At 43.9% G+C, this 25,056-nt stretch overlaps 2 protein-coding genes across 2 annotated transcripts; both read right to left on the bottom strand.

Annotated features, from left to right (window-relative positions):
- Positions 1-377: 377 nt before the first annotated feature.
- Positions 378-8,822, bottom strand: DDX47 (DEAD-box helicase 47). The gene is made up of 12 exons (XM_086751445.1): positions 8,694-8,822; positions 7,877-7,970; positions 6,212-6,400; positions 5,471-5,542; positions 4,773-4,891; positions 4,179-4,250; positions 3,938-4,054; positions 3,628-3,774; positions 3,192-3,329; positions 1,740-1,810; positions 1,080-1,209; positions 378-982 (listed from the first exon to the last, which is right to left on the bottom strand). Exons 1-12 carry the CDS (start codon positions 8,787-8,789, stop codon positions 863-865), a joined length of 1,365 nt encoding a protein of 454 aa, XP_086607571.1. The 5' UTR covers positions 8,790-8,822; the 3' UTR covers positions 378-862.
- Positions 8,823-12,844: 4,022 nt separating this feature from the next.
- On the bottom strand, positions 12,845-17,711 carry APOLD1 (apolipoprotein L domain containing 1). The gene is made up of 2 exons (XM_086751435.1): positions 17,603-17,711; positions 12,845-15,425 (listed from the first exon to the last, which is right to left on the bottom strand). The coding sequence occupies exon 2, from the start codon at positions 15,418-15,420 to the stop codon at positions 14,680-14,682; it is 741 nt and encodes a 246-aa protein (XP_086607561.1). The 5' UTR covers positions 15,421-15,425; positions 17,603-17,711; the 3' UTR covers positions 12,845-14,679.
- Positions 17,712-25,056: the final 7,345 nt, after the last annotated feature.

Raw genomic sequence — 25,056 nt, 5'->3', positions numbered from 1 at the left:
GAGTTGCTTTGCTATGTAAATACCACCCTCTTGTGTTGACTTGTTAGTACTACAAGAATCAGCCACTAAAAAAAAAAACAACCAACCAAACAAACCAAAACCAAACCAAACCAAAATCACAAAAAAGACACCCAACCCAAACCCAGACCTCTCCTTGATCTTGCCAATCATTACAGATTCTGGATCGAATCCCAGACAGTGTATAGCCTAATCCGGCCAAAACAGGTTCTCTCTGTGTTGAGCCACTCTTCAGCCAACATCTAAGGTATTGATGTCACATCTGAATCGCTAAGGTTGATCTAAGAAGAAAACCTGTCAGAGTCAACACTCAAAATGAGCAAAACAGGTCAGTGCTAAGACAAAGAAAACCAAATAGCTTTAAAATTAAGCAAAATATATTTGGAGTTCTCCACATCACATGTTCCTTCACTAAGGCAAGGGGATCACAGCTGTGCTGTGGAAGTTCAGTTGTTCCTTTTAACTTCTTCCTGTGTTTCTTCTCATAGACCGATCTGACCCCCGATGCACTCAGTGAGTTTGGGTACTAAGACAGGCTGCAGCAGTGGAAAAGATGCACTCACACTGCACCTCTCTGTGAAGGAGCAGGGCCAGACCACAGCTGCTTTCAGGTCCAGAGGCGGTGGTCTGATGTCTCTGAAAGAAAGACTGGTCTCATGGTACTACAATGGGCTAAGCTTAGTTTGTAACTGGTGAAGCAGAAGAGAGGAAGTTGTTTTCCAGGTGGACTGCTCAATTTCGTAAGTTCTGAAAAAATCCACTGGAGAAGGCCTGGTAGACCGTTTTTGCCAAGCTCATGTAGCCATAAAGAGAAGAAAAACAAAAAGTCTATCCAAATACTGAGCTAGAAGGCTTTCCTCCTCTTCTTTTTCCCACCTGCCACCTTATTCCTGACACCAATAGCTTCTTCTGTGTCATCATCATCATTCCGAGATCGCTTCTTCTCTCCCTGCTCCCGCAGCTCCTGCAATGCAATGAGGCAATTGACCAAGAGTTCCGTCACACAAGGAAATTCAGACTACAACAGCAAGCAAGTAGAGGGACAAAATGCCACCACTCACCATTCGAGCAATTCTCTGGGCCTCAGCCACACGCTCTGTCAGCATCATAACTTCTTCCTCTTGCATGGGGAATGCCGGCAGCTTCTTGCCAATCAGGTGCTCAATGCGCTGGAACAGCTCTACATCGTACCTGAGAAAAGACAGGACACTAGCTTGAATCAGCCCTCCTGAGAGGGCTTCAGCTATTATCACCCATAGACATTACCCCTTATCTTCAGCCCACAGATATTGTTAGCTTGTGCTGATGGTCTCACAAGGAACTCTTAAGTGCATTCAAGTGATGCCATATTCGTGATGGCTTCACTGATTTATTGAACTCATCTCTGTTTAGAAGTATTTGGCAAAGATTTTTTTTAGACAAATACTTCAGTATTTATTAAAAAAATGACACTTAACCTGCATTATACGTTACAAAAATATATGTATATTATACAATCAAGCTACAAACAGTTAGTTCTGGTCATTACATGCCTGCTTCTAGAATTTATCCTAGACCTTTCCCTCTCCTTACCCACTGAATTCTCTCCCCTTTAACTAAATAAATCCAATTGGCACCTCAAAATGAAAAGTAGCATTTTCTTCTCACTCAAGATAAGGTCAGATGTTTTCGGCTCTGAAACACAGCTGCGAACAGTAAGTCAGCCACATTTTAACACTTACTGTGTGACAAAGGTGATAGATTTGCCAGATCTCCCAGCTCGAGCTGTTCTCCCAACACGATGAATGTAATCCTGAAAACAATTTTCTTGATAAGCAATGAGATAATTGCACCAAACACAGAAGTTAAGGGAAATCAGCCCATAGAATTTTTCTTTAGGAAAGAACAAGAAAATGAGGTGAAAATACAGACAGGATTAAATACTTAGGACCGTATGCAGGATTAGAATTTGAGAAGATGTTAGCTTGTGGAGGCATATTTTTGGCTTTAACATTTGAATTCTTCTCTTTCTAAAAGAAAGGATCACCTCCAGTTATTCAAGACTGCAGGACAAGACTTGTGATATGCGACTTGGCTAAAGAACTATCACTTCCTTGGAAAGCTAATACTTAAAGTAAGCCAATGTCTGCATTTTCAGTCCTTGGATCTAGTGCTCTGCATAGCCTGTCTTCCAGACAAACTCTCTGGCAAGCAGATTCAAATTTGGCAAGCACAGCGAAAGAGAGGATGAATGAAAACAATTTGGAAGTGTCTGATCTATTGAGTGTCTTCTGTTTATACAGCTCTAAGCTGTTTTCCAGGTTTTATACTGCATTATGGGAATTTAAATACTCCCTTCTCCATGCAGGATCTGTGCAGAAAGGAAGTATCACAAGAAAGGATGTGTTCTGTGACATGGTTAGATGAGGGAGGGGCAGAAAAACTAATGACATCATTCAAGCTGCTGCCCCAATCATTATTTTTTTTAAACTTTTGTTCTTTTACAATGTCAAAATCAGCATCTTCAGAAGAACCACAATACTTTCTTCTGTTTGCAATATGTACTATCTTTGATCATGATAAGGAACAACAGCAATTCCTGAAATGCATGTTAATGGTGTGCTTTCTGGAACTAGGCTGAGAAACAAAGTCACACCCACTAAGATAATACTATACTTTACATATGGTAGAAAGTTAGTAACTCACTTTTTTTCAGCTTGCTGCATTTTTGTGATACGAAGCTGAAACATATTAAAGACATCTTTCTTCATCAAATCCTCATTGAACATAACGGGAGAATTTTTACTTATTTTTTCAAACACAGTTTAAAATGTGAAGGCATACCTGGATCACAAGAACAGAAGCGACTACCTATGTTAAAACTATTTTCCAAGTCTAGAAACCCTTTAATGCAATATGGCAAAACAAATACTCTGACTAGAAATACAAAGAGGCAGAATGCCCTTCACTTTCCCTCCTCACTTATGGCATCAGTTCTACAATTCAGATGAGGTCATCCAACCAAACTGAGACACCAACTCAACTGCATGGGCTGAATAACATTTTTTAGCCTTAGAAGTGTGAACTAGGCTTCCAGTCAGCAGAACAGAGAAAAGGTGGTTTTGTTGCTTTGTCTAACTTCACTACACCTCCCAGTGAACAGAAGTTCTCAGTTGGCACACAGACTAGCTTACCTTAGAGTGCGTAGGAATATCAAAGTTTATCACCACATCTACGTGTGGGATGTCCAGACCTCTGCTTGCAACATCAGTAGCCAGCAGAATGGAACGTGCCTTTGCCTTGAACTTGTTTAGAGAGCCCAAGCGTTTATTCTGGAAGAGAGAAGGACAGAAAGGGAATGAGAGAATAATGCTTATCCTGGTGAATATGCTCTTTTTTAAATACTGGTACAGAAGAACTGGGGGAGAAACTACTGCAAAACCTCACTTCTCTAATCTCTTTTTGAACTATTACAGAATCAGTGGCAGCATTCACATTAGTTTAATTTCTAGGGATCAGCTCAGTCTGTGAAATACTCCTTCTGCAAGGTAGGTGTGACTTAGTATGGTGCAGCCCATTTCTAAAGCAACAGGTCTCCTGTTTACTTCACTCGGTGAAGTACGTCCATACCTGACTCATCTGCCCGTGGAGAGGAATGGCAGTGAACCCCAGGTTGCGGAGCAGTAGAGCAGTCCTCTGAGTATTGTTACATGTACTACAGAATATCATGAAAGAGTTTCCAGCTAGTTCATTCAAGATGTAAACCAGGTAGCTGTCCTGCAAAGAAACAGACGGGGCGGGGGGGAGGAAAAAGAGATAATCACATACGCCACATTTAAAAATAAGTATAAGCCAAAGAAGATGACAAGATATTGGGCAGATGTGGGAATAGCAAGACAAGATACAGTCAAAAGAGGGGAAAAATCAGAAGTGGTATTACCTTGAATTTAGAGGGGATGAAAATGTAGTACTGCTGTAGTTTTTCAACTGTCTGATATTTGGAAGAAACAGCACATTTAACAGGATTCTTCAGAGCAGCACGCTGGAGTTTTTGAACCTGGGAAGATCAATGTAATTTAGTACTAGATGGACAGAGACCTTATCAGAAACCTGTATCATACAGTCTAGTCAACAGTATAACCTGATGGAAGGAAAACTAAAGCAGAGGACTCTGCTCTCACCTTCTTGGTCATGGTAGCAGAAAACAGGAATGTCTTCCTGTCTCGAGGAATCACTTTTAGTATCTTATCCACCTGCAAAAATAGAAAGGAAATGGAAATGCTGAATGCAACAGCAATCAAGAGATAAGCCTCCTCCAAACATAATGATAACCCAAATGAAGAGTCATGCACATGTGCAACTTAGACTCACAGTAGGAACAAACGTCCCCCCTTCAAAAAGGAAGGTGTATAGTGATAGGTTGTTGAGAAATTAAGCAGCGTGAACTCCAGAGGTGCAATAGCAGTGCAAATATCAGGCAATATTCCTGCAGGAACATGCGTGTGATCGTGTTCTATAGTAACTGCATCAATGTCAGGTGCTCCAGAGAAACAAGTAGATTTCAGAGACAAAATGCCTCCTACTGTCTTGCTATTGCTCTGCAGAACTTTACTAAGTTCTACTTCTACCATAGACTTTTGTGCAATTATTAGATCTTAGTTACAATTTGCTATTAATTTCTATAGAACACCTCAGTGTTTACTATTTGACTGTATGAAGCCATTTTAAAAGGGACTCATCTGGTGTTCCAAACACTTCTTTTAGCTGATTTCTACCTCGGTCTCAAAATCCATGTTAAGGATCCGGTCAGCCTCATCCATCACTAGGAACTTCAGAGCTCGTAAATTGAAGCCCTTTGTGTTCTCCAGATGATCAACTAGACGGCCAGGGGTTGCTACCAACAAAATAATGAGAGTAAGTTTAGAATGAAAGGAAAAGATTCAAAAAAGCAAGAGAGTAATCTGTTACAGAAATGAGTTTATTTGCCCAGGAGAAGTAAAGGCAGATTGCTTTGTGGGAAGGACTCTTTCATATGATAACTTCAGAATGTTTTGAACTAAGACTAATGGGGTCAGACTCTCTGAAGAATGCCTTCCTTCCCCCTCTCCTCCCTCTGCTCCTCCTAAAAGAAAAAAAACAAACAACCCCAAAAAACAACAAAAACCACAAAATAAACAAAAACACACAAAAAACCCCACAAAACAAACCAGACTGTAGACAAGTTGTACTGAGAAGCATTAGACCACCATTTTGAATACTTGAGGAGAATGAAAAACCAAGCCAAAGCTTATTGTCTAGCAGGAATGCTTTGCAACGAGCTTGTAGCAGCAAGTCAGTACTCAGATCTCAGGACAAAAACAAATGAAGGATGTACTCTTGCTTTTTCAAATGCACAAAACCTTTTTGCACTCTTTTTTTGGACAACTGCAGTTTGATAATATTCACACCCCATATCCCCAGCACATTAACTTACCAATTATAACATGTGGTTTCTTGGCTAAGGCCAGAGATTGAGACATTGCATCAATTCCACCCACAATAACCGCTGCAAGACAAACAGAATAAAGTTAATCTCTCAGTGTAGCACCAGCCAGCCCCTGGCACCATAGTGTTTCCTCCTACTCCTTGCCACTCACAACAACTCTGTACAAATGAAAGGCTACTTATCTTTATGAGAATTCACTTTATTTTAGCACACCTGACCTTCCCAGGCCTCTTAAGCCATATAATTAAGTCCTTACTGGCCCCTGGTATTTTATTTTCACAGTTGAAGAGTTACAGGCAGAGTCTACTCCTCATAGCTTCTCAGCTGCACAAAATCTAGGAATCTAAAAAATACCCACAAAGCTTTTAAGTTTGTAGAGAATATCGAAAGAACCAAAACAGACCGTCTGAAGGAAATACTAAACTACATTACACAACAAAGTAGAGCTCTATGTAATTTCACTGGATAGAAATTTACTATTGAGAAGATTCTCTGCTACTTCCATCTTTAACTGTTTGGACATAAAACGCAGAAGAGCTACAGACTACTCCCTGAGAAAAGACCATACAGTCTTTCTTTCCCAAACCTGATACCAGATCTCTGTCTTCAGCGTCACAAGCTCTTCTCACCTTTTGTTCAATCCTCCATACAAATACTCTCTACTTTTTCCTTTGCAATCTAGAGCTGCAATCTTCAGGAAAACTGCTCCAATGTCACAAAGCTACTTACTAGTGTGGACACCGATGGAGGATCCAAGAGCTTCAAACTGCTCTGAAATCTGGAAGGCCAGCTCCCTTGTTGGTGTGAGGACAAGAGCAAATAATCGCTGAGGTGTTTCCAGAAGTGCTTGAAGAATTGGCAAAGCAAAGGCTCCTGTTTTTCCAGAACCAGTTTCTGCCAGTCCAATGATATCTCTGCCTACATGGAGCAGCAAGGACAAAAACCATTACAAAACTAGATCAGAGAAAGAAGACTTCAAAGTACTGTGCAATAAAGCACAAGAATTCGCTAAGGATAGGAAAAAAAAGAAGACACACGAAAGATAAAGAGGAACAAAGGGTCAAACCAAACAATTTCAGAACATTGCTGCAGCAATTTTAGAGTGCAATTTCATTTGTACAGTAATTACAGTCTCAATCCTCTCCATTCTATAGTTAAACTTCTGCCAATATACAGGTTTCCATACAAACTTTAGGTTCAAAAAAAGCTTTATTATTTCTCAAATCTGTCTATCAATTTATAGCCTACTGCTTCTATCTAGGTAAGTATTCTAGACCAACTGTTGTCTGTTTACTGGCTTACAAGGAAAAAAAGACTCCCGTGTTTGAGACTCAGGTCATACCAACGACAAGACAACAGCACCACCAAATTCACATTTCACAAGCCACAATCAATTTTGTGCCATTGATTAAGACAGTAATTCAAATTGGTTTACAGTAGAAAGGATTAGGACAGCAAGTCCTTTGCCCAAAAACACTGCAGGCAGCAGCGTAGAATTCATCAGTAGAATCCATTCTGACTTCCTAACCTCCTACAGCTGAGAAGAACATGCTGCCAACAGGCCTTAAAAGAGAGACAACTTCTCAGGAATGCAATCTTACTTTTGTTTTTTTTTTTTCAAGAGAATCTTACATGTAGAATAAAAGAGTCTGACAACAGTTAAGTAGTAGGACACAGTAGACACAAAGTTTATTCCCATTTCATCACTACATTGTTGTGTTCCTACTTCACAGTGTTTTGGTTTATTTATTTATTTTTAAAAATAACCAAATAGTCTAGAGGCAGAAATGTTTGCTGAATTCAGTAATTTATTTTCCTGTAATTCCAGGATGTTTACAGAAAGTCACTGTGGTTTGGTTATTGCTCACTTACACAAGAAATCTAATTTCAAAGAATTGCCTGCTCACAGCAAAGCAGATTATACAAGCTATGTAATCAGTCAAGGCATCTCTAATTTCAGACACCACTATAGGTCTCTACCACAAGAGGCACATGTGCTTTTCAACACATAAAAAAAAAAAAAAAAAGAACAATTTTTCATTTCTTTCAAAAAGGAAATGGTTGATGCAGACTAGCAGCTCAAATGATTGACAGTAATTCTACCTAACATGGAACGTCAGGACTACAACACAGTAGCGAACGCTCAAGAACCCACACTTGTACCCACATGAAAGTTTGCAATTGTAGGTGTTGTTATAGGAGAAGTTGGTACTCAAAGCATCCCCTGGGAAGGATACAAGAATGAACACAGAGACTACTTCAAGACAGAGATCTTCCATGATGAAGTGAGAACACTCTCATCCCTTACTCACTTACTTCTCACTCAGCAAGATTAATTCACATAGAGCTCCTGGGACATCCCCAGATTCGGGATCAGAGACGCACGCTACTCACCTTGAAGAGCCACTGGAATAGCCTCAACTTGGATCTTCGTTGGCACCTTCCATCCTAACTGGTCACAAGCTTCACACAGGACATCTGTCACTCCCTGAACATTGGTGAAAAAGGACACAGATATAACCAAAGAGATCTAAATTAAATCATAGTTAAGTTAAATACATGCTGTGGCAGAGCCAAGCTTATCTCTAGCAGAGACAAAGCCCGTTAGGCCCTCAATGCAACTACACAGAATAGCAGGCTGCTCACAGCGATCCCCATCTCCATCAATTACTTCATAGATCTGTTCAAACCTGTTAGAGGCGACTGCTGTCAGTAAGGGACTAGCGATTTTTTTCCCCTGGTTTACAGAAGGAACGTTCGGCATACACTCGGCTGTCTGTCATCCCCTCTGCGGTTACCCAGAGCACGGAAAAAAAGGAAAGCGCCCGGGCAAGTTAACACAGCCGAAAATACAGGCAACCTGCTGAGGAGCACAGACGGGAGCGGCGACCCCAGCCTCACCGGAGCAGACGCCTCAACTCCCGGACCTCCCGCCCGGGCACAGCGCCACGCCCGCGGACCGACGCAGCGACGGCAGCGCACGTGCCTGCTCCCGGCGCGCCGCCGGGCCCGGGGCCGCCTGCAGCCCGTGGAGGGCCGCAGCCCGGGGCCGTGACACGGCGGGGCTGCGCAGGGCACGGCATGGCACACGGGGCTGGGCGAGGAGCTTCCCCCACCCTCCCGGCCTGATATGCGGGGCGGGGACAGGAGGGCGCTCCTTGGGACGGGAGAAGGAGCAGCTGGAGCAGAAACGTCTCCAGCTCGGCCTCACCAAGTCCTTGAAGCTCCGTGGCTCTTCCACCGCCACCTCCGGCTCCACTACCGCCTCTGGCTCCGCCGCCGGTTCACCCTTGTCTCCCGCCGCCATTTTGGACCTCCCGTTCTGAGGCAACGCAGAGCACTCTGGGAGTTGTAGGCCCCACCCTTGCGAGTGTTATGGGAATTGTAGTTCGAACGAACTAGCCAATCGGAGCGGGCGGGGCGAGTCTGGATTCACCAGGCGCGGCGGCCATTCCTCGTCGGGGCGGTTGCTTTTGCCGGTGCTGTCGGGGGCTGGAGCGGGGCCGACGGCCCGGGAGGGCGGGTGACGCTGCGACCGTGGTAGCCCTGCCGTGAGGTTCAGGCGGTGTCGCTTTCTTGAGGTCAGAAGGTGTCTGCTGAGTCCGGAGTGGAGTTCTCCAGAGTGCAGCCCTCTGGGAAGGGGTTGCAGTGCTCGGGTACTGAGTGCTGTCGTTTTCTGCTCTCCCAGTGTCAGAGAGCCGATGTCGGCCGAGTTGCCGCGTCTGTGGCCGTATCCTGGCTCTGCAAGAGGTTTTCGTTAAACTTAATCGGGCTTGTGCTTCCGCAAGTGGGGGTTGATTGCCGTGATGAGTGCTATGCTTTGCTAAATCAAAAACTGTGGGTGGATTTTGACTGAACTCCAGAGAGTTCTCCAGGGAAGGGCGGGAGGGGAGGGTTACGGAGCAATAGCCACCTGAACTGGGATAAGAGCACAATGAATTGGCTGTGTGAAAACCCACCTGCTTGGCATTAACTGTGAATGGCCTCTGGCCTGCAGCTCAGCATTTGCGTTGCTTAGGCAGTGTGCGTGATGGTTTTCTGTATTCATGAGTTCTACAGTTGTGAAAGAACAAGACAAAATGAACTAGCCACAAGAATACATATAAACAGGTATGAGGTATATATAAAGAACAACTTAACTTCAGAAGTGCTGGTATGAAGCATTTTGAAGTACTAGTGAAAAAAGAGAGGTCAAGAACTGTCAATGTTCCAGCTTGTTTTCCTGCTCATGGTAATTGCCAATATGCAACACTTAAAGAGCCAGAAATACATAAACTGAACTGTGGCAACTAGCAGCATGAAATGATAGAATAGGGAATGAGAATAGGTGCAAACACTCCCCCAGCTCTCTTGGTTGCTGCTGTTGTGGCTCAGTCAGGGAGCCTGCAAGTGCAGTGAGGGGTGAAAATGCTGATGGATTTAGTGCCCTTTGAGGGAGAGCAGCATCAAAATACCACATAATGATGGTAGTTCCTGAGCTCATTTGTTGCCCTCTGGTCTGGATGTGGCCTCTCTGATCTCCGTCTCAATGCTGATTGCAGCAGAGCAGCCTTTCAACTAGGTGAACATGCTTTGTTTTATGGAAAAGGATGCTAACATATCAAAGAGCTCAGTCTTTGAAAGAACAGCAGAGCTGACTGCAAAACGGAACTCATGACTGCATTTTTGAGCAGACTTATCTCTCTCTTGCTGTTTGGGAAGCCTGGCTGGGTGTGCTCACAGTGGAAATGCTGACGTACCTAAGCATCTGTCACTGGATTCCAAACGTGCTGTTTCCTCTGCTCTCAGAACAATGAGGAAAGTGAGAGGAAATCCGAACAAACTCTCTATGTGACGGGGAAAGGAGAGGAAACCTGAAACAATTCATTGTGCAGCAGTGGAAATGAAACTGCTGCATCCCACTGTGCTCAGGAGCAATGATTTTAAAATAATAAATTTTTAAAAACCCAACAAGAAACACCCAGTGCAAATGTTTCAAAAATTACAGCAGTCTGAGGCATGAGCTTACTGTATATCATTAGTGCTAAAGGCTAAGCCTGGTCAGAACTTAGACACAAACCCTTGTAAGGGTCAGTGGGATGCCTCAGGAAATGCATTCAGGGATGTGGTGGGAAGTCACTGCTTGTGACTCTTCATTGAACTTAATGCCCATATAATATAGTAGGTGCTGTTTTGGTGGGGAGCAGGGTGAAGCAATTCTATTCTGCTGAAATTCCAGTTTGGGTAATTCCCTTTTGCCAGAGGATGTATTTGAATAAAAATTCCCTCCTGTCCTAAACTGCTTTTGTGAGCACTCACATGTGATAAAATAAGTGGCGCTTCTAAATGGTGATTCCCTTTTTGTGCTTTTCAGCACAGGACACTGCAGATTATACTGGATTTAGAAATTTTCACTCCAGGGCTTTTAGACTTGGCTTTAGACCAAATATGTTCCTAGCCCTAGTGCATGTTACAAGCTTTATCTTCCTTTAGGGGAACAGGGTGGGAGCATCCAGAGCAGATGAATTTTAATGCAGGTATAATTCCAACTGTTTCATAAGGAATGCATAATAAGACAAGATGGACAGTGTGTAGAGTAGGTCACAGATAACGGTAAATGGCCCTGTCTGCCCACTGGGATGCCCAGAGGGAGGCTATTGGGATATTCTCACTCCCTGACTGTACTTGGGCTCCTTTGCCATAGACACGTTTTATTATGCTTTCAAATCATACTATGGGACTTTGTGTTAAAATGATGTTTGCATTCCTGCTTCACCCTTGAATCATTCCTCCCTGCAGCAGTTTCAATAAAAGGGGAGTAATAAAAGGGAGGCCAGACTTCATAACTGCCAGCCCGGGCTAAACGTCAAATCACACGCTTACCCTTCTCCCCCTGCTGCCCAGCTACCAAAGGAAAGCTTCCACAAGCACATCTACAACTTTGAAGGGTAAGTAACATAACTACTAGCAAAAAAGCTGCTTACCAAAGACACTTCACACAAATGTTGCTTGTGACTCTAAAGGAGTCACAATACTGGAATTAAGCCAATACTAATGCTAGAATCCCAGGTCACTTGTTTCTGGTGCTTTCTTGGTACCAGCTCTGGTGCTCATCTGACCCAGCAGTAAGCTGTTTCTGGGAGCAAAAGGAGTCAAAAAATGAATCTTACCCCCAAATATGGTAGGCTCCTGCCAGCACAGCCCCCAAGGCTGGCTCCTCAGGGTATCCAGTGCTGACTAGATGGAAGGAGACAGGAAGGCATGCCTGTAGCTGGGTGAGAAGGATCTGACCATCTCCTGCCCTGTCTGCTAGTTACTAGATCAAGTGCAGCTGAGGTGTGAGGGTGCAGACTTAAGTTCACAGGACCACCTGGCTTAAAAGGTATCCAAAGAGCACTGGATGGTTTTTGGAGCAAAGTCACAGAGCTCCTCTGTCTTTTGTAGGATTACTGATCTCCCAGCCTGGAGGCCCCGCTCGCTGCTCGAGCATCTGTTTGCATTCCTAGCAAAGAAACTCAGAAAGGGAAGTGTCTGAGATGTGACCAGGAAAGTATGGTAACCTGAGCTCAATCACACTTGTACAGCAGCACTGTGCAACAACCCAAATCCTGATCTTGAGTGAAAAGTTGATGTAGGGAAAACAGAACAGAAGTGGGATTTTTTTTTTTTTTTTTTTTTTTTTTTGCCTGTGTGGCTGAGACTGGAAGCGATTTGTCCCAGCTGTTGGAACAGTGGCTGTGATTGCAGGGCAGGACTGTGCTGAGCAGAGCAAACTGGCTCTCGTGAAGCTCTAAGCTATCAAATTCAGATCCTTCTGCCATTCACAGCTATTGTTTTTGCTATGCTATTCTCTGTGTGTGGACATGTGGACAAAGCTACGTTACTGTAAAACTGGAGAGGAGGTAGGAGAACGATATAAGTTATATAATTTTCCCTGTAATGATAAAACTAGCCATCTCAGAAGTATGGTGAAGTCATAACTGATCTGGTAGAATTAGCTGGTGATATACTGGATTACTAAGAAAAATGTAGCATCACATCTGCCTTTGCATAGTGCGCAGTTCACACTCCAAAACCACATTTACTTGCTCACACATACGCATCTCAGTGTTTACACATCAGAGATGAGCACCCACGGTGTACATCGGCTAATTTGCCCACCGAGGTGTGCACTCACACAGACATAAACACATACACTCATACACGAATGCCAGCTGCGTGGCATGGAGCTGATGACCTCACTTCTCATTCTCCCCTTTTGAATGCATCCAGCTGCTCCTATCGGTTCCCTGGGTCCAGTGCCTGGAGCACGTAATCGAGCAGGGTGAGCCAAGGGGCAGGAATGTGATCATATGCAGGTGTGGAGAGAGACTGACACAAAAGTGTTTCATATTAATTTAATTGAACCAGCAGTGTACTTGTTCATTTCTGGCAAACAAACATGAGCATTACAGGCGTCTGAGTCATACTCTAAGGAATCAAAGCATTTGTTCTTATGTGTAAACCCAAATGTTGATATCATGAGAGGGAGATACAAAAAGGACAAGGATTCAAGCTTTGTGAGATGTAATGTTGCCCTCCCTAAGAGCTTGCTCAGCATTACAGAATTGCAGAGTGGGTTTTCTGATCATTTTGATTCATGCATCTGCAGGGAAGTTTTCCTTACCCACTGGGGCCTGCTTGTGGAGGTGGAATTATCCCTGCATTAACTCCTCTACTTGTCTCAAGCTGTTTTCCGGGGTCTCTTCCTTATACCTCTTCCAGGTACTGACATGATCCCCATCATCACAGTACTTGAGCACTTTACAATATTTGTCCCAGAAACATCCTTGTGAGGTAGGGAATTGCTACTATCCTCATTTTTAGACAGAGAGCTGAGGCACTGAGGGGTCAAAAATCACTAAGGACGTATTTAGCAGAACAGTCACTTGAAACAGGGTCCCAGTCCTTCCTCCTGCTTCATAAGTGCTCTGCCACTGAATCGTCATACTCCTCTGCACCTCTCTTGAGTATTAGTACCAGTGTATGTATTGCTAATGCTAGGCTTACTTTGGAAAGCATTACTAGGAGTATGTGTAGCTCTTTGTGAGTGCTGCCTCCACCCTCATGGATGAACATGTGGGTCTCGCAGGCTGCTTGACTGCATGGAGAGTGGCATCTCCACCTCTCAGGTGTGCTCCCATCATAGCTGGGCTCCAGCCCAGACCAGTAACACCAACCTACACTTCCATCCCTGCTGCAAGAGGTACAACTGCTTTCTTCCACCAGTCTTCTGAGGCAGGCTCTGGTTCCAGGGTCACTGACCTGTCCTTATGCCTCATTTGGTTCCTAAGTGGTTGATCATGTTTCACCGATTTTATAACTACCAGCATTCATGCTTTCCTTTTCCTACAGGGACTCACCCTCCCTCACAGCCAAAGAACAGGTAACTTGCTCTCACATGCCACAGACTTGCTTTGCCTCTAAGAACAGCTACTTCCCTTCGGAGCAGAAGCCTCTTTTTAAAAAGAAAAAATAATCTTTAAATACAATATAAAAACATTTTAAAAATCCTTTGTAAATAAATAGAACACAAACATCACAGTTCTTAGCCTGGAGAGGTTTCTTCAAAAGAGATAACAATTTCTGGTCCTGCCATTTCACGCTGGGATAATGAGCCATCCATACAGTCTGTCATATCTGGAGCTGCTTCCTTCAACAGCCTTTCCAGATGTACCTTGGGACTGTACTCTACTGGAAATTGGCAGCTTCTGGCTTTTTGAGGGTACCCCAGCCCTTTTACCACTCATAGATTCATAAGTTATTTACAAACCAGGTTCAGTCAGCACCAGGACTGTAGAAATTTCATTAGCCTCCTGACCCACTTCTTTTTACTGCCTTGGGGAAGCAGAGCCGTAGAGATGGCTGGGGAAACATGAGTTTGAGGAACAGCGGCTCCAGGATCTACTGCTGTGTACACAATAGTCCATGTGTCCTTCATAACCTCCAACCTGAATCAGGTGGCTACTGTTTGTTGGCAGTGTGTGTGTGCGTGGAAGTTTTAGCTTCCTATCAGGAAGGAGTTTGTGTTTAGATATCGATAAGGCACATGAGAGATGTGTGCACCTGTGGGGATTAGCACCATCAATATTACAATAGGAACAGGTAACAGTGCTAACAGTGACAATTAACAATACAATGTTTACAAGCCTGGTTTTAACTACAGGACAAACACTGTTTCAGCTGGATGTTCTTGGGACCTCAGTGGTGGTTTTAGCACCCAAGTTGAGTCTCCTCGTGCATGGGGAAAGCTCTGTCCTAGACTCAAGAAGTTCACAGACTTCATCCATTGCCCTGGTGCAGGTCTCGAGGTTGGCAGCCAGCTTCTGGATTTTGGCCTTCAGCACAGCCTGGCTCACTTTTGTGACCTCCTTTGTGTATTCTGGCACGAGGAAGCTGTGGGAGCCACAGAAGACCATGAAGCAGACGGAGTTGTACAGTGAGATGGAGGCCCTCTTCTCTGACTGGCGCAGTGTGGGGTCACCCGGGCCCTGCCCACGGCGAAGGAACTCCAGGCAGCCGAGGATTTCCCTCATCTGTTTCCGACAAGTCATTGCGATTTCCTGCACCTTCCTCACCTCCCGGGAATTGCACAGCACTAAGGAAAGATCAGAGGTGATGCTGATGGCCCCTCCAGCAGTGGCCAGGCCCAGACCCACAGCCGATGCCAGGAGAGAGGCTCCCAGCGTCACTGGGCTCAGGGACAGCCCCACGATGGCTGTGACTGCTCCGGCAGCGGTCAGGGTGCTCCCACCGACGTTGGCAATCATGGACCTTTTGCGGAGCTTGTTGAGTTTACGAGCTGCCTTGTGAAGGTGAGCAATTTGTCCACGCAGCCTCCGTCTCTGATCCAGCAGCGCTATGTGGAAATGGTCTGTGGGATCTAGTGTCTGGGGAAAGGCAGCACCGTTTCTCTCCATGGCGTCTGTCCGGAAACAGAAAAGGCTGGGTTGGGATTTATGTTAAAAAAAGACACGAGACGTGCACAGCCTGGGCCACCATTTCAGGGATGGCATCCAGCCAATTTTTTTTTTTTTCCCTACATGAAAGGTTTACTCTCTGCACACATACATATTCACGTACACACACACCACACACGTGCATGTACACATATGTACGTTTAATTACCATATTCCACTGTAAATTTCAGACAAAGGAACTTTTAAATATTTTTCTTGTTCTCTGAGAAGACTAAAATATCTTAAGGGCTGGAGTCAGAGGTGCTGTTGTAGTTACCTCTGTGAAGACACAAAACATCTCTTCCAACCCTGGAGACATAAATTCACTTGAGCTTAAGTGACTCAGTGCCCAGAGTAGTAATGCTGCCAGAACTAATGTGTTGTCCTCGTTATGGGATTCAGAGGGTCTGTGATATTCAAGGGCATCTTTTATAAGAAAGGCCAGAGTCTGAGGAGGTGAAAGCCACCCATCCCATGTTGCTATTTAGGAGTAATTTCCCATTAAAAGAGGACAGAGGGAGGCTGCTGAGGGGAGTCAAGATCTGGCTTTTCTATCTAGGAGGTGAGAAGCTCATTGATGCCTCAGATGGGTATTGTGAACATCCTTCCTTTCTTTAAGCTTAAGCAACTCAAGGTCCTGCAGCATTTTTTTTTTTCCTATTGTAACCTGGCGTCAGGGTCTGGACAAACTTGGGAACCATTGTTCTGTGGTGCTTAGTCCAACCTGTGGCGTTGGATCCCCAGTGACAGCAGCAGGGAGGCCTATGGATCTTGTTTAAAAGGTTCATGAAGGGCACATCAGAAAAGCAAGCCTACTTTCAGTGCACACTCCTTTCAGGATGTGGGAACAGGCGAAATATAGGGGCCTGTGAACAGAAAAGGCTTGAAAATTGCTGGCTATGACGACCTCCCCTGGCAAGATAGCAGGAGAGTGTCTTCCCTTCTGGAGGGTGAACATTCAGGGTTTCGGTCCTAGGTGATCTCTGTTTGCTCTCTCTATTGTTTGCCACAGGGGTAGAAAGAAATGTTCCAATAAGCATTTACATGTTGCTGTAGGGCTGCAAAGGGCTTTACAAAGGAAGCCGGCATCCTTAACCCTGCTTACATATAGGACAACTGAGGCAAGGGAGGCAACAGGAGTGATGTAGCATCGCCAGGTGAAAGCAGCGCTTTTGTGCTCCACAACACTGCACTGTGCACAAAGCTGTGCTGCCTCTGCACCTGGCAAGGTCTAGCCATAGAGCTAAGAAGCTGTTTGCAGTGCATAATACCCTCATAGCCAAAAGAAGTCTCTGTAGTAGAAAGACCCTGTCTGAGAGCCAATTAAGCAAAAATATTAATTGCAGCAGCCACTTTTTCACTTCTAAGTCTTCTGTGCTGTATGAATTGGAGGTGCCTGGTCCCTCACACATGCACACTGTAGAAGTAGGATCCTTGGGGCTTTCATTCTGCAGAATCCCAGTTTCAGAAGAAGAAAACCTTCTTCCATAAAGAGTCTTACCATCCTGAAGTGTGTAAGTAAATAATTCTCACTGCAATTTTTTTTTCTTCCCCTTCTACTTATCCTAATCCATATCATGCAGAATCCTTTAGGACCTCCCCCTATGCCCTTCAGAACAGCCCCAGTCTCTCTTGGTATCACTGGACCATTTGAGCCACCTAGTACATTGTGCTTTTCTTAGCTGGAGACAATGTCCTCTTATTTTTTACACTATAATCAGAGATGAAGCTGAAAGCACAAGAACTAACACTGAGTTAAATGGATACCAGTATTTAAATGAACAATAAGCATATCGTCAATAACTTAACAGCAGCTCGATAGGATGATCCTTAAATATATCGATTCCTGTAGCCTCTTAACAATATGTTCTGCGAATTTTCTTGCTGAGAACTGTCTCAGGTAATAACAGCAGCTGTTTCACTGCAGTTAGTAGAACAGTCATTCAATATATAACATAAGCTGTACAGCGATGCATGTCTTTTGAATACACTGATTTATGCCAGCATAAAGGAAAACAAAACCAACTCCTGCTCTTAGAGAAAAATCTCCCCAACAATAAAGTTATTCATTAGTCCAAAATCTGCAAACGCTCTCCTAATGCAGTACTCAGAGAAACTCCAAAAAAGATTGGTTCAAACTTACCTTTAGCTTCCAGCCGACCTCCTCAAAGACAAATTCTGATCTGTTTCTGGAGGAGACCAATTTATAGCTCCCGTGGACCAATTGCTGCGATGGGAATGCTTTGCCTCATACTGGGAGTTTGCCATTTCCTGCTCTCCCTTGTGCAGAAGGATGTGACACACTGGAAAGTGACCTGCGGGACAGTGAGCACACGTCGTGTTCAGGAAACGATCCCTGCGAATGAACATTGTGTGTTCGCTTTTCCTGAAGTGTAGGGGGAAAAAAATTAAAAAAAAATCTCAGCCTATTCCTGGTGCTGAGTTAGTGCAGTCATTCCCCCCAGGGAACAGTTGCCTTTCCTTTCCCTGAAATAGCAACTGACTTTACTCTGTGCTGGAGCCACCAATTGCTTGATGACTGAAGTTTTCCCCCCACTACACGTCTAGAGCCAGTGGAGCATCAGCCAGCCAGCGACTTCATTCAAGGCCAGTGTACTTTTAAAATCCCAGCTCTTTGGGACAATCGTGTCTGTGACTGGCTGGAGCACAGCAGCGCTGTGTGAGAGCTGGAGCAGTACTCCACTCCATAAAAGGGAAGCAGCTCTACAGCAAGATGGTCACTCTGAATTCCATCCCTTCTCTTTCTGAGTAGATAAAACCATGCAGCATCCTGCAAAAGGAGTGATCTCTCTGTGTTTTTGCTGTGTTTCTTTACCTTGGGCCCCATGATGGTTGAGAAATAACTATGTTGTTTTCCTAAGGTGCCTGCCCAGCAATCAATGATCAGAAAGAAAGGGTCATTGGGTTGTCCTCTTTTGCTGCTTGCTGTTGCCTGGCAGTTGTGCTCATATACAGATGTGGCCAGAGGTAAGAAGTGATGAAGGTATTGAGGTGGAACAGCCTAAGCGACATTCCTGGCACTGCCTTTCACACTGAGCAAGGGCCAGCTTTGATCAAAGGCAGATTCTTTGTATGAGTTCAGGAAAAAAAGATTTTTTGGTGGCACTAAGTGATGCAGCCCACCTTAGACTAAAGTGGCGTGTATCCTTGTTAACAGGCCCTGTGGTGCCAGGGACATCTGTTTTGACCAGTTTTGCTTGAAAATGAGGCATCTACTTTCTTGCTTGCTGGGCTCTTACTCTTCAGGAATCTCTGATTGTACCCTAGTGTCCCCTGGCCTGGCTAATCTGGAAGCTACCTAACTGTCACTGAGTGGCAAGGCTTTACTGTTGAATGTGTGAGATGTGTAGCTGCACAGTTACTGGAGCTGAACTTAAGAAGGTACAAGGACTGAGAGGCAGGAGGCAGGGAGGAGACAAAGCTAGGATTATTCATTTAAATGGCAGCTTGGTTTTAGATCATCTTAAAATGACTGTGAAACCATATGTCAAGTGTTTTGTCAGTGGTGGACCTGCATGAGATGGGACGTGGATGAATAAATAAAGAGCACTGAAGAGCTACTTCAACCTGTCACAGATCTGACAAGATAAAACCTTGTTTTGAAGATGCTTAAATAAGCAATCTTGGTCTGTTACACTTTGTACATATTGCAGATTGTCAGGAAGGTCAGTTTTGACATTGAAGGAAACTGTGCTTTAGCCCTTCCCTTTGTTTTAGTAAACATCTCTTGAATTGGAGCCCATCTGCCTTGGTGAAAGCTTGCAGTTGATAGACACAAGAGTTCTTTTGCACATTCCCAGATAGAACAGGGTTTTTAAATGTAACTTCATCTGCACTAGGACTTGTGCCAGCAGATGATGTCCTTGTTGGGACTGTGAGTTTTTGGTAAAAATGTAATAACAAAGAATTAAAAAAGAAAAAGGTCTAGAATGAGCCTGAGAAGATGACACAGTTTTAGATGCTCTTCTTCCTTTCCCAGTGCTCTTCTTTCAATATACTCAGCTGCAAAATGTTGTCAGAAACCCCTGTGATGCTCAGTGCGTGGGCGAGGACATGATTAGAGTGCAGAAGAGACAATTCACTTTTTTTTTACAGTATTCCCTCACAGAGTTTCCTGCACACTGAAAGACCTGCACTTCACACAAGATGAGATGTTGGTCTCAGCCTAGGATTGTTTTTCACAAGGATTGTCCGTGGGCTCCTTCACCATCTAAAGAGAATTTTTTCCCCATAATCCACCTCAATAATGAGGCACATACCCAGAAAGTAACAATTTCTTATGAGAAGCTACAGATGTCAACTTGATTTTAAAAAATAAATGTGTATTAGAATAAGAAACATTATTTCCTAGGGAGTTGCCCTACAGCAGTACACTGTGATCTATTTTTGTCCCTGCTGACACTGACAAGCATCCCTTTGGTGAAAGTAATGGTCTTCTTTCCCACTGATAATTAGAGATCCCCTCCAGCAAAGATGAGCAGGTGGGAATGGTACGGGAGAGGACCATCTTCTCTGAGCATCTCCCAGGAACTGAAAGGCTTTCAGTGCCATTAGTGCACTTGCCTGGATGTGAGCACATCTCCCAAGTCACCAAATAGTTCCCAGGGGGCTGCTTGGAGTGAATCTTAGCTACCAGGGATCTCAAGACTTGTGGGGTAGGTCTGACCCTCACTGGGCAATCCTGCTAGCAGAGCAGAGGCTTCACTATCCTGCCTGCTGTACTTTTTCACCCAACCCCTCTGCTGCTGTAATCATTCTTGGCTTGTGAAGTGCTTGGGCTTGAGGGTGGAAGGGGCACAGCAGGTGTTTCACAACTACCCTGGCCAAGAACGGTCCCTCTGCTCCACCCTTTCCATCTGGCCGCATCCTCTTGAAACTGGCCAAAGCCAGACCCATGCAAAATCTGCCCTGAAGGCATTTTGTGGGAGCAGATGACCAGCAAGGGGAAGGAAGGATGTTTTATTGCCTCAGCTCTCTTCCTTCCAGTGGATTTTGGCAGAAAGAACTGATCTTTCTGTTCTTGTTTGCTCCAGCAGAAGGGATATGTAGCAGAAGTGTTTATTCAGAAGCTGTTTGGAGCTGCTGCAGTGTAACATTTGAATGTAAATACACTTCCATTTGAATGTAGATACGCTTCCTTTATTAACATTGTTTTGGTCAAATAATTGAGTAAATTTGAGTAAATTTACATTCAAATATCATCCTTTTAACAAGAGATGTCTGTCATGCTTAGTACTTGATGTCTTTGAAACCATGACTTAAAAGATACTGGTTGACAAAACTGCCAACAGCCCTGCTCTGTAACCCTCATTTCTCTAGGGAGCTGAGCTAGAACAAATCCCTGTGTCGTGCTAACCGAAACACAAGGCACAGACTTCCATGGTTTTTTATCCCCCTTTGCCAGTGTGAATCTTGCAGTGTTTAGCCAATTTTTAGTTTCATGTACTACTCTGTGGTCTTCCCCCTGCCAGGGTGATGTTCATGTCCTCCAGCGCAGGAGGAGATGCTGCAGGAGCCTTTGGTGGCATTCCTGTACCGCACACTGACAGGTCTGGGCAGTGCCTCCAGGACCACAGTTTGAACGGGAAGGAAAAGCAGTTCAGCTGGGAAGCATGGCACCAACGACAGGTCTTTACCAAGAAAATTAATGGGCTGGAAAGATTCAAATGTAAATCCCCAAAACTAGTCTTAGGAGCCTTGGAATAAAAGATTACTGGGTAGATGTAGCATTTATTAGCTAGGAAAAGAGTGTGTCCATGTTTCCATCAGGCAGCACAGGATAGAGCTTTTACCTGTCTCCCCTATTTGCCCCCTGCCAGTAGCAGATTGCTGTCTGGGTTAATGATCTCTAATAGAGACACTCTTGCTGTCTCTTGCTCCTCAGTTCTTGCTCTCAGTTGCTCTACTATGGCTGTTGGTGAGGAAACAAGTCTCAGCTTTGAGGGTACCTAGAAAAACTCTGAATTCAGAGGCTTGAGGGCACCAAGCAAGGGTGGAGGGAAGGGCTAGGAAAACATAGCTTTGTCAGAAAAATTGGATTTGGTATCATCCTGTATTCGCACAATGAAAAGTTCCTGGGCCTGTCTCTGTACTTGTCACTGGCCAAAGCCAGAAAGCTGCAGTGACTGTCTTCACCCCACATCCCTGTGTGCTTCCCTACCAGCTACCTGGGCAGTGGCTGGGCAGTGCGATTTCAAACATGCTAAAAAGCATCTGCTCCATTATTGAACCAAGAATGTAAAAAAATAAAAACAAAAAATCATGAGATGATATGGGGTCTCAGTGTATTGACATTGTCTGACTTAAATTTTGTAAAGGAATTTTTTTTTTCTTTTACTATTTTAATGAACTCTAGTATTTTTTAAATATATGAAAGAGAAATAGTATGTTTTTAGAATGTAAGTTTTTATTTAATCCTAATTTTTCTCTTGCTTCTTCAAGTTAACCAACTGTTCTATTGTACATCAATTGCAGCTTGTTGAGAGAGAGAGATATTTAATATTCGTGACAATACATGGGCATTTCACTGAAAATTAACTTAGATAAGAGAACTGATAATCAAAATTAGGTAATGGAGATGGAGTGATTTGGATAGATTGAGGCTGCATTGCAGGTCTGCATGTTAATTCCATACCAGTTTTACCAATGATGCTGACTTTGTTTTGAGAATATTCAGTTTGAAAACTTCAAATTTCGTAGAGGGATTTGACTTGTCCTAGAGTGGTCACAGTCATGTGTCACTGTTGCATTCCTTCATCATCATATAAGAGAGTTTGTCCACAGTTCTTATAGAAACTGATGCCACATTTGAAGAAGAGGAATCTAAAAGTTGAGAAGTTTGGACTGTGATGGAAAACCAAATCCTGGATTTCTCTAAATTTTTCAGGTGTCAGTTTTTTAAAACAGTTACAAGATCCATTTGTTGTTGTTGTTGTTGTTGTTGTTGTTGTTGTTGTTTTGGTTTGGTTTTGAGGGGGGGTTTGTTTGTTTGTTTTTTAATTATTATTAATTTCATATTGTTAAGCCTTTACTAACAGGATTAAGGTTCATCAGGAAACATTTTGTATAAAACATGCCCTGTGATGAAAGCAAAACAATGAAATTCATTACATTGATTAACCCTTCCATCTGGCACCATAGAAATATGACAGACACAGAAGGGACTAAAGAAGTCGAGGAGAAGTTGAAAACTGTTACCTTTAACTTCAGACAGGGGTGCATCTTACCTAACTTCAGCCCTCTTCAGACATTGACACACAGCCAGTTTATTAACTTTCCTAAGCTCCCTCTAGAGCCAGGAGAAGCAGCAGCCATCCTCAAAGGCTGGTTCAGTCCGTCTCTTTCAGGCACCTGCTCTACAATATGTGACTTATTATAGTCAGCAATTCTTTATCTCGCTCCCGCCCCGTTTGATGTCCCCCAGGTTTGTAAGATTTATGATCCAATTTCAAATGTCCTGTCCCCCAGAGATTGCTGTGGGCCAGAGATGGTCCCTGTAACCCACCACTTGGTGTCCTGCAGTGCTAGTAGGAGATGCTATTGTGGAAGAGTGCAGGTGGCAGTGGTACATCCCTGCCTGTTCTCTTCAATGATAGACCCCTGTTGCCCACAGATTTATCTATCTGGTACGTTTGACCCTGCTGAAGCCAGCTGCCTCTGCTGCCTCCACTGCCTCCCAGAACAGTAAAGTCCAGAAGTTCCCAGCTACTCATGGTATAAATAAGTATTTTCTTTTGCCTGTTTTCAGCTAATGTACTCCTTTTATTGAGTGGCCCTTATGCTAGCTGTGTGGGATCAGGGAAAGAAAAGTCCATGGTTTTGGTGATCCTGCACTGCACAGTGCATGGCATGTGGTCCTCCCCATGCTCCTGAGGGACAAGTTGTCAGTCACATTCTCAGGATTAGCAGAGGACGTGTACAAGCCGGACATGTACAGAAGAACACAAGGTTTTGTAGAGATGCACTTGGGAATGCAGAGAAAGCATGAGATGGGTAACATCACTGCATCACAATCCTAATGGTTTCTTTTACGTTCAGGGAGACTAAGACAAAACCCCACAATTCAAATCATTATTATTTTTGTCAAGCCAGGACTTTTATTTTCAAGTCAGGTCTTCCATTCTCAAAATATGATAGCTGCGAGGTGATTCCTCTTGGTAACCCACCAGGGCTGGGAAAAATAAACAGAAACATTTTGTCCTGTTGCCAGTGTCCTTAGAGGGAGGGAAAAGGGCAAATGCTTCCTCACTAAAGGCCAGATAGGTCTTTTTGTACCCTTGTTAGCATTAACATTAAGGCATAATCTGGTGCAAGTGCCTCAGAAAGTACTTATTACACATTCCCTAGACCTGATCAGAAAGAATAGCTGTTCAGTGATATAAACCTGTTTGAAGAGATATTTATGATGTGGTAGTCTCATGAAAGAGCTGAGGGCATATTTCAAGCACAATACCAACTCTGTTAATGGGAGATCTGGCAAGAGCAAGTCACCACTCCCATGAGGCCTGGGAGCCTGTGCTTCCAGAAGAGGGGAAGCTGGCCAGCTGCAGAGCCACGACATGATGGGGACAGGAGCTTGGTGTTTCTTCCAGGCTCCTAGTTCAAATGTGTCCTGTGCCTGAGCACTCTGCTGCCCAGTGTCCCCGAAGTGATTTCACGAGACTACAGGGATGGTCAGCAGATGCTCTTGGCCTGGGTGGATTTGGCCCGCTTCCTGCACCCTCCCAAACAAATGATCAGGACATGAGAGGGAGGAAAGGAAGCCTGGGAGAGAACCGGCTTCCCTGCATCTGCAGATACACCCTGCACAATTAGCAGTAGCCATAAGGGCAGGGCATGGCTGAGTGACCCTGTGGTTTGCAAACACATGCAGTTTTAAAAAATACTTTCTAAAAATGGCATCATTCTGGGAGGTACAAAGGCTTGGAGGGGTAGTAAATCTCTCTGGTTATGTCTGATCAAATTCAGCCCCTGAAAAGATTGAGTAGTGCCTCTTTTTTTACCTGTCGTGTACAAAAAGTGCCTCTTTTTTTTTTGCCTACCTGTACAAAAAAAAAAAAAAAATTAAAAAATCTCACCCCAAAGTCAAACAGTGTAAGCAAAAAAAAAAAAAAAAAAACAAAAAAAAAAAAAAAGAAAAAAAAAAAGAAAAAATATATTTCCTTAGGTATTCTTTGAGTTTTTTCTAACCTACCCCAGACACAAACAGTAAAGAGAGACTTGGCTTTTGGTTCTAGCTGGGGTGGCCCTAGGACAAGACTTATAGAGGACAGTAAAGTTGTTTGTATTTTCCTGGGCTGGATGGAGCCAAGATAAACCCTGTTGTCACTGAAGGCAAGCCAGAACAGGGTCTACACTTTGCTTCTCATTGCCAGAAGATGCTTTGCTGGCAGATGAAAAATCACTGGAGTGAGATGAGGAGATTCTCCTCTGAAACACCCAGAAAAGTATTTTCAAGGATGATTCTATAAAAGAATATCTTAACAACAGCATTTCCTTTGAGCTCCATGACATTTGGAGCTCTGGGTAAAGGGAAACCCTAAGCTGCACTGGGAAGAATTAGATTACCAAGGACCA

This window comes from Chlamydotis macqueenii, chromosome 1 (genome assembly GCF_036417535.1).
Source record: "Chlamydotis macqueenii isolate bChlMac1 chromosome 1, bChlMac1.mat, whole genome shotgun sequence".
NCBI lineage: Eukaryota > Metazoa > Chordata > Aves > Otidiformes > Otididae > Chlamydotis > Chlamydotis macqueenii.
The sequence above is the reverse complement of the archived record's forward strand: the minus strand, read 5'-3'. Positions and strand labels throughout refer to the sequence as shown.

Bases quoted from the DNA above. Each gene is read 5' to 3' on its own strand.
- APOLD1 (XM_086751435.1), bottom strand. From the start codon at position 15,420: ATGGAGAGAAACGGTGCTGCCTTTCCCCAGACACTAGATCCCACAGAC.
- DDX47 (XM_086751445.1), bottom strand. From the start codon at position 8,789: ATGGCGGCGGGAGACAAGGGTGAACCGGCGGCGGAGCCAGAGGCGGTA. The intron at 6,401-7,876 runs GTGAGTAGCGTG...TGCTCCATGTAG, and splicing joins TATTCCAGTGGCTCTTCAAG to GCAGAGATATCATTGGACTG. The intron at 1,811-3,191 runs GTAAGCTAGTCT...AATTGTTTTCAG, and splicing joins ATATTCCTACGCACTCTAAG to GATTACATTCATCGTGTTGG.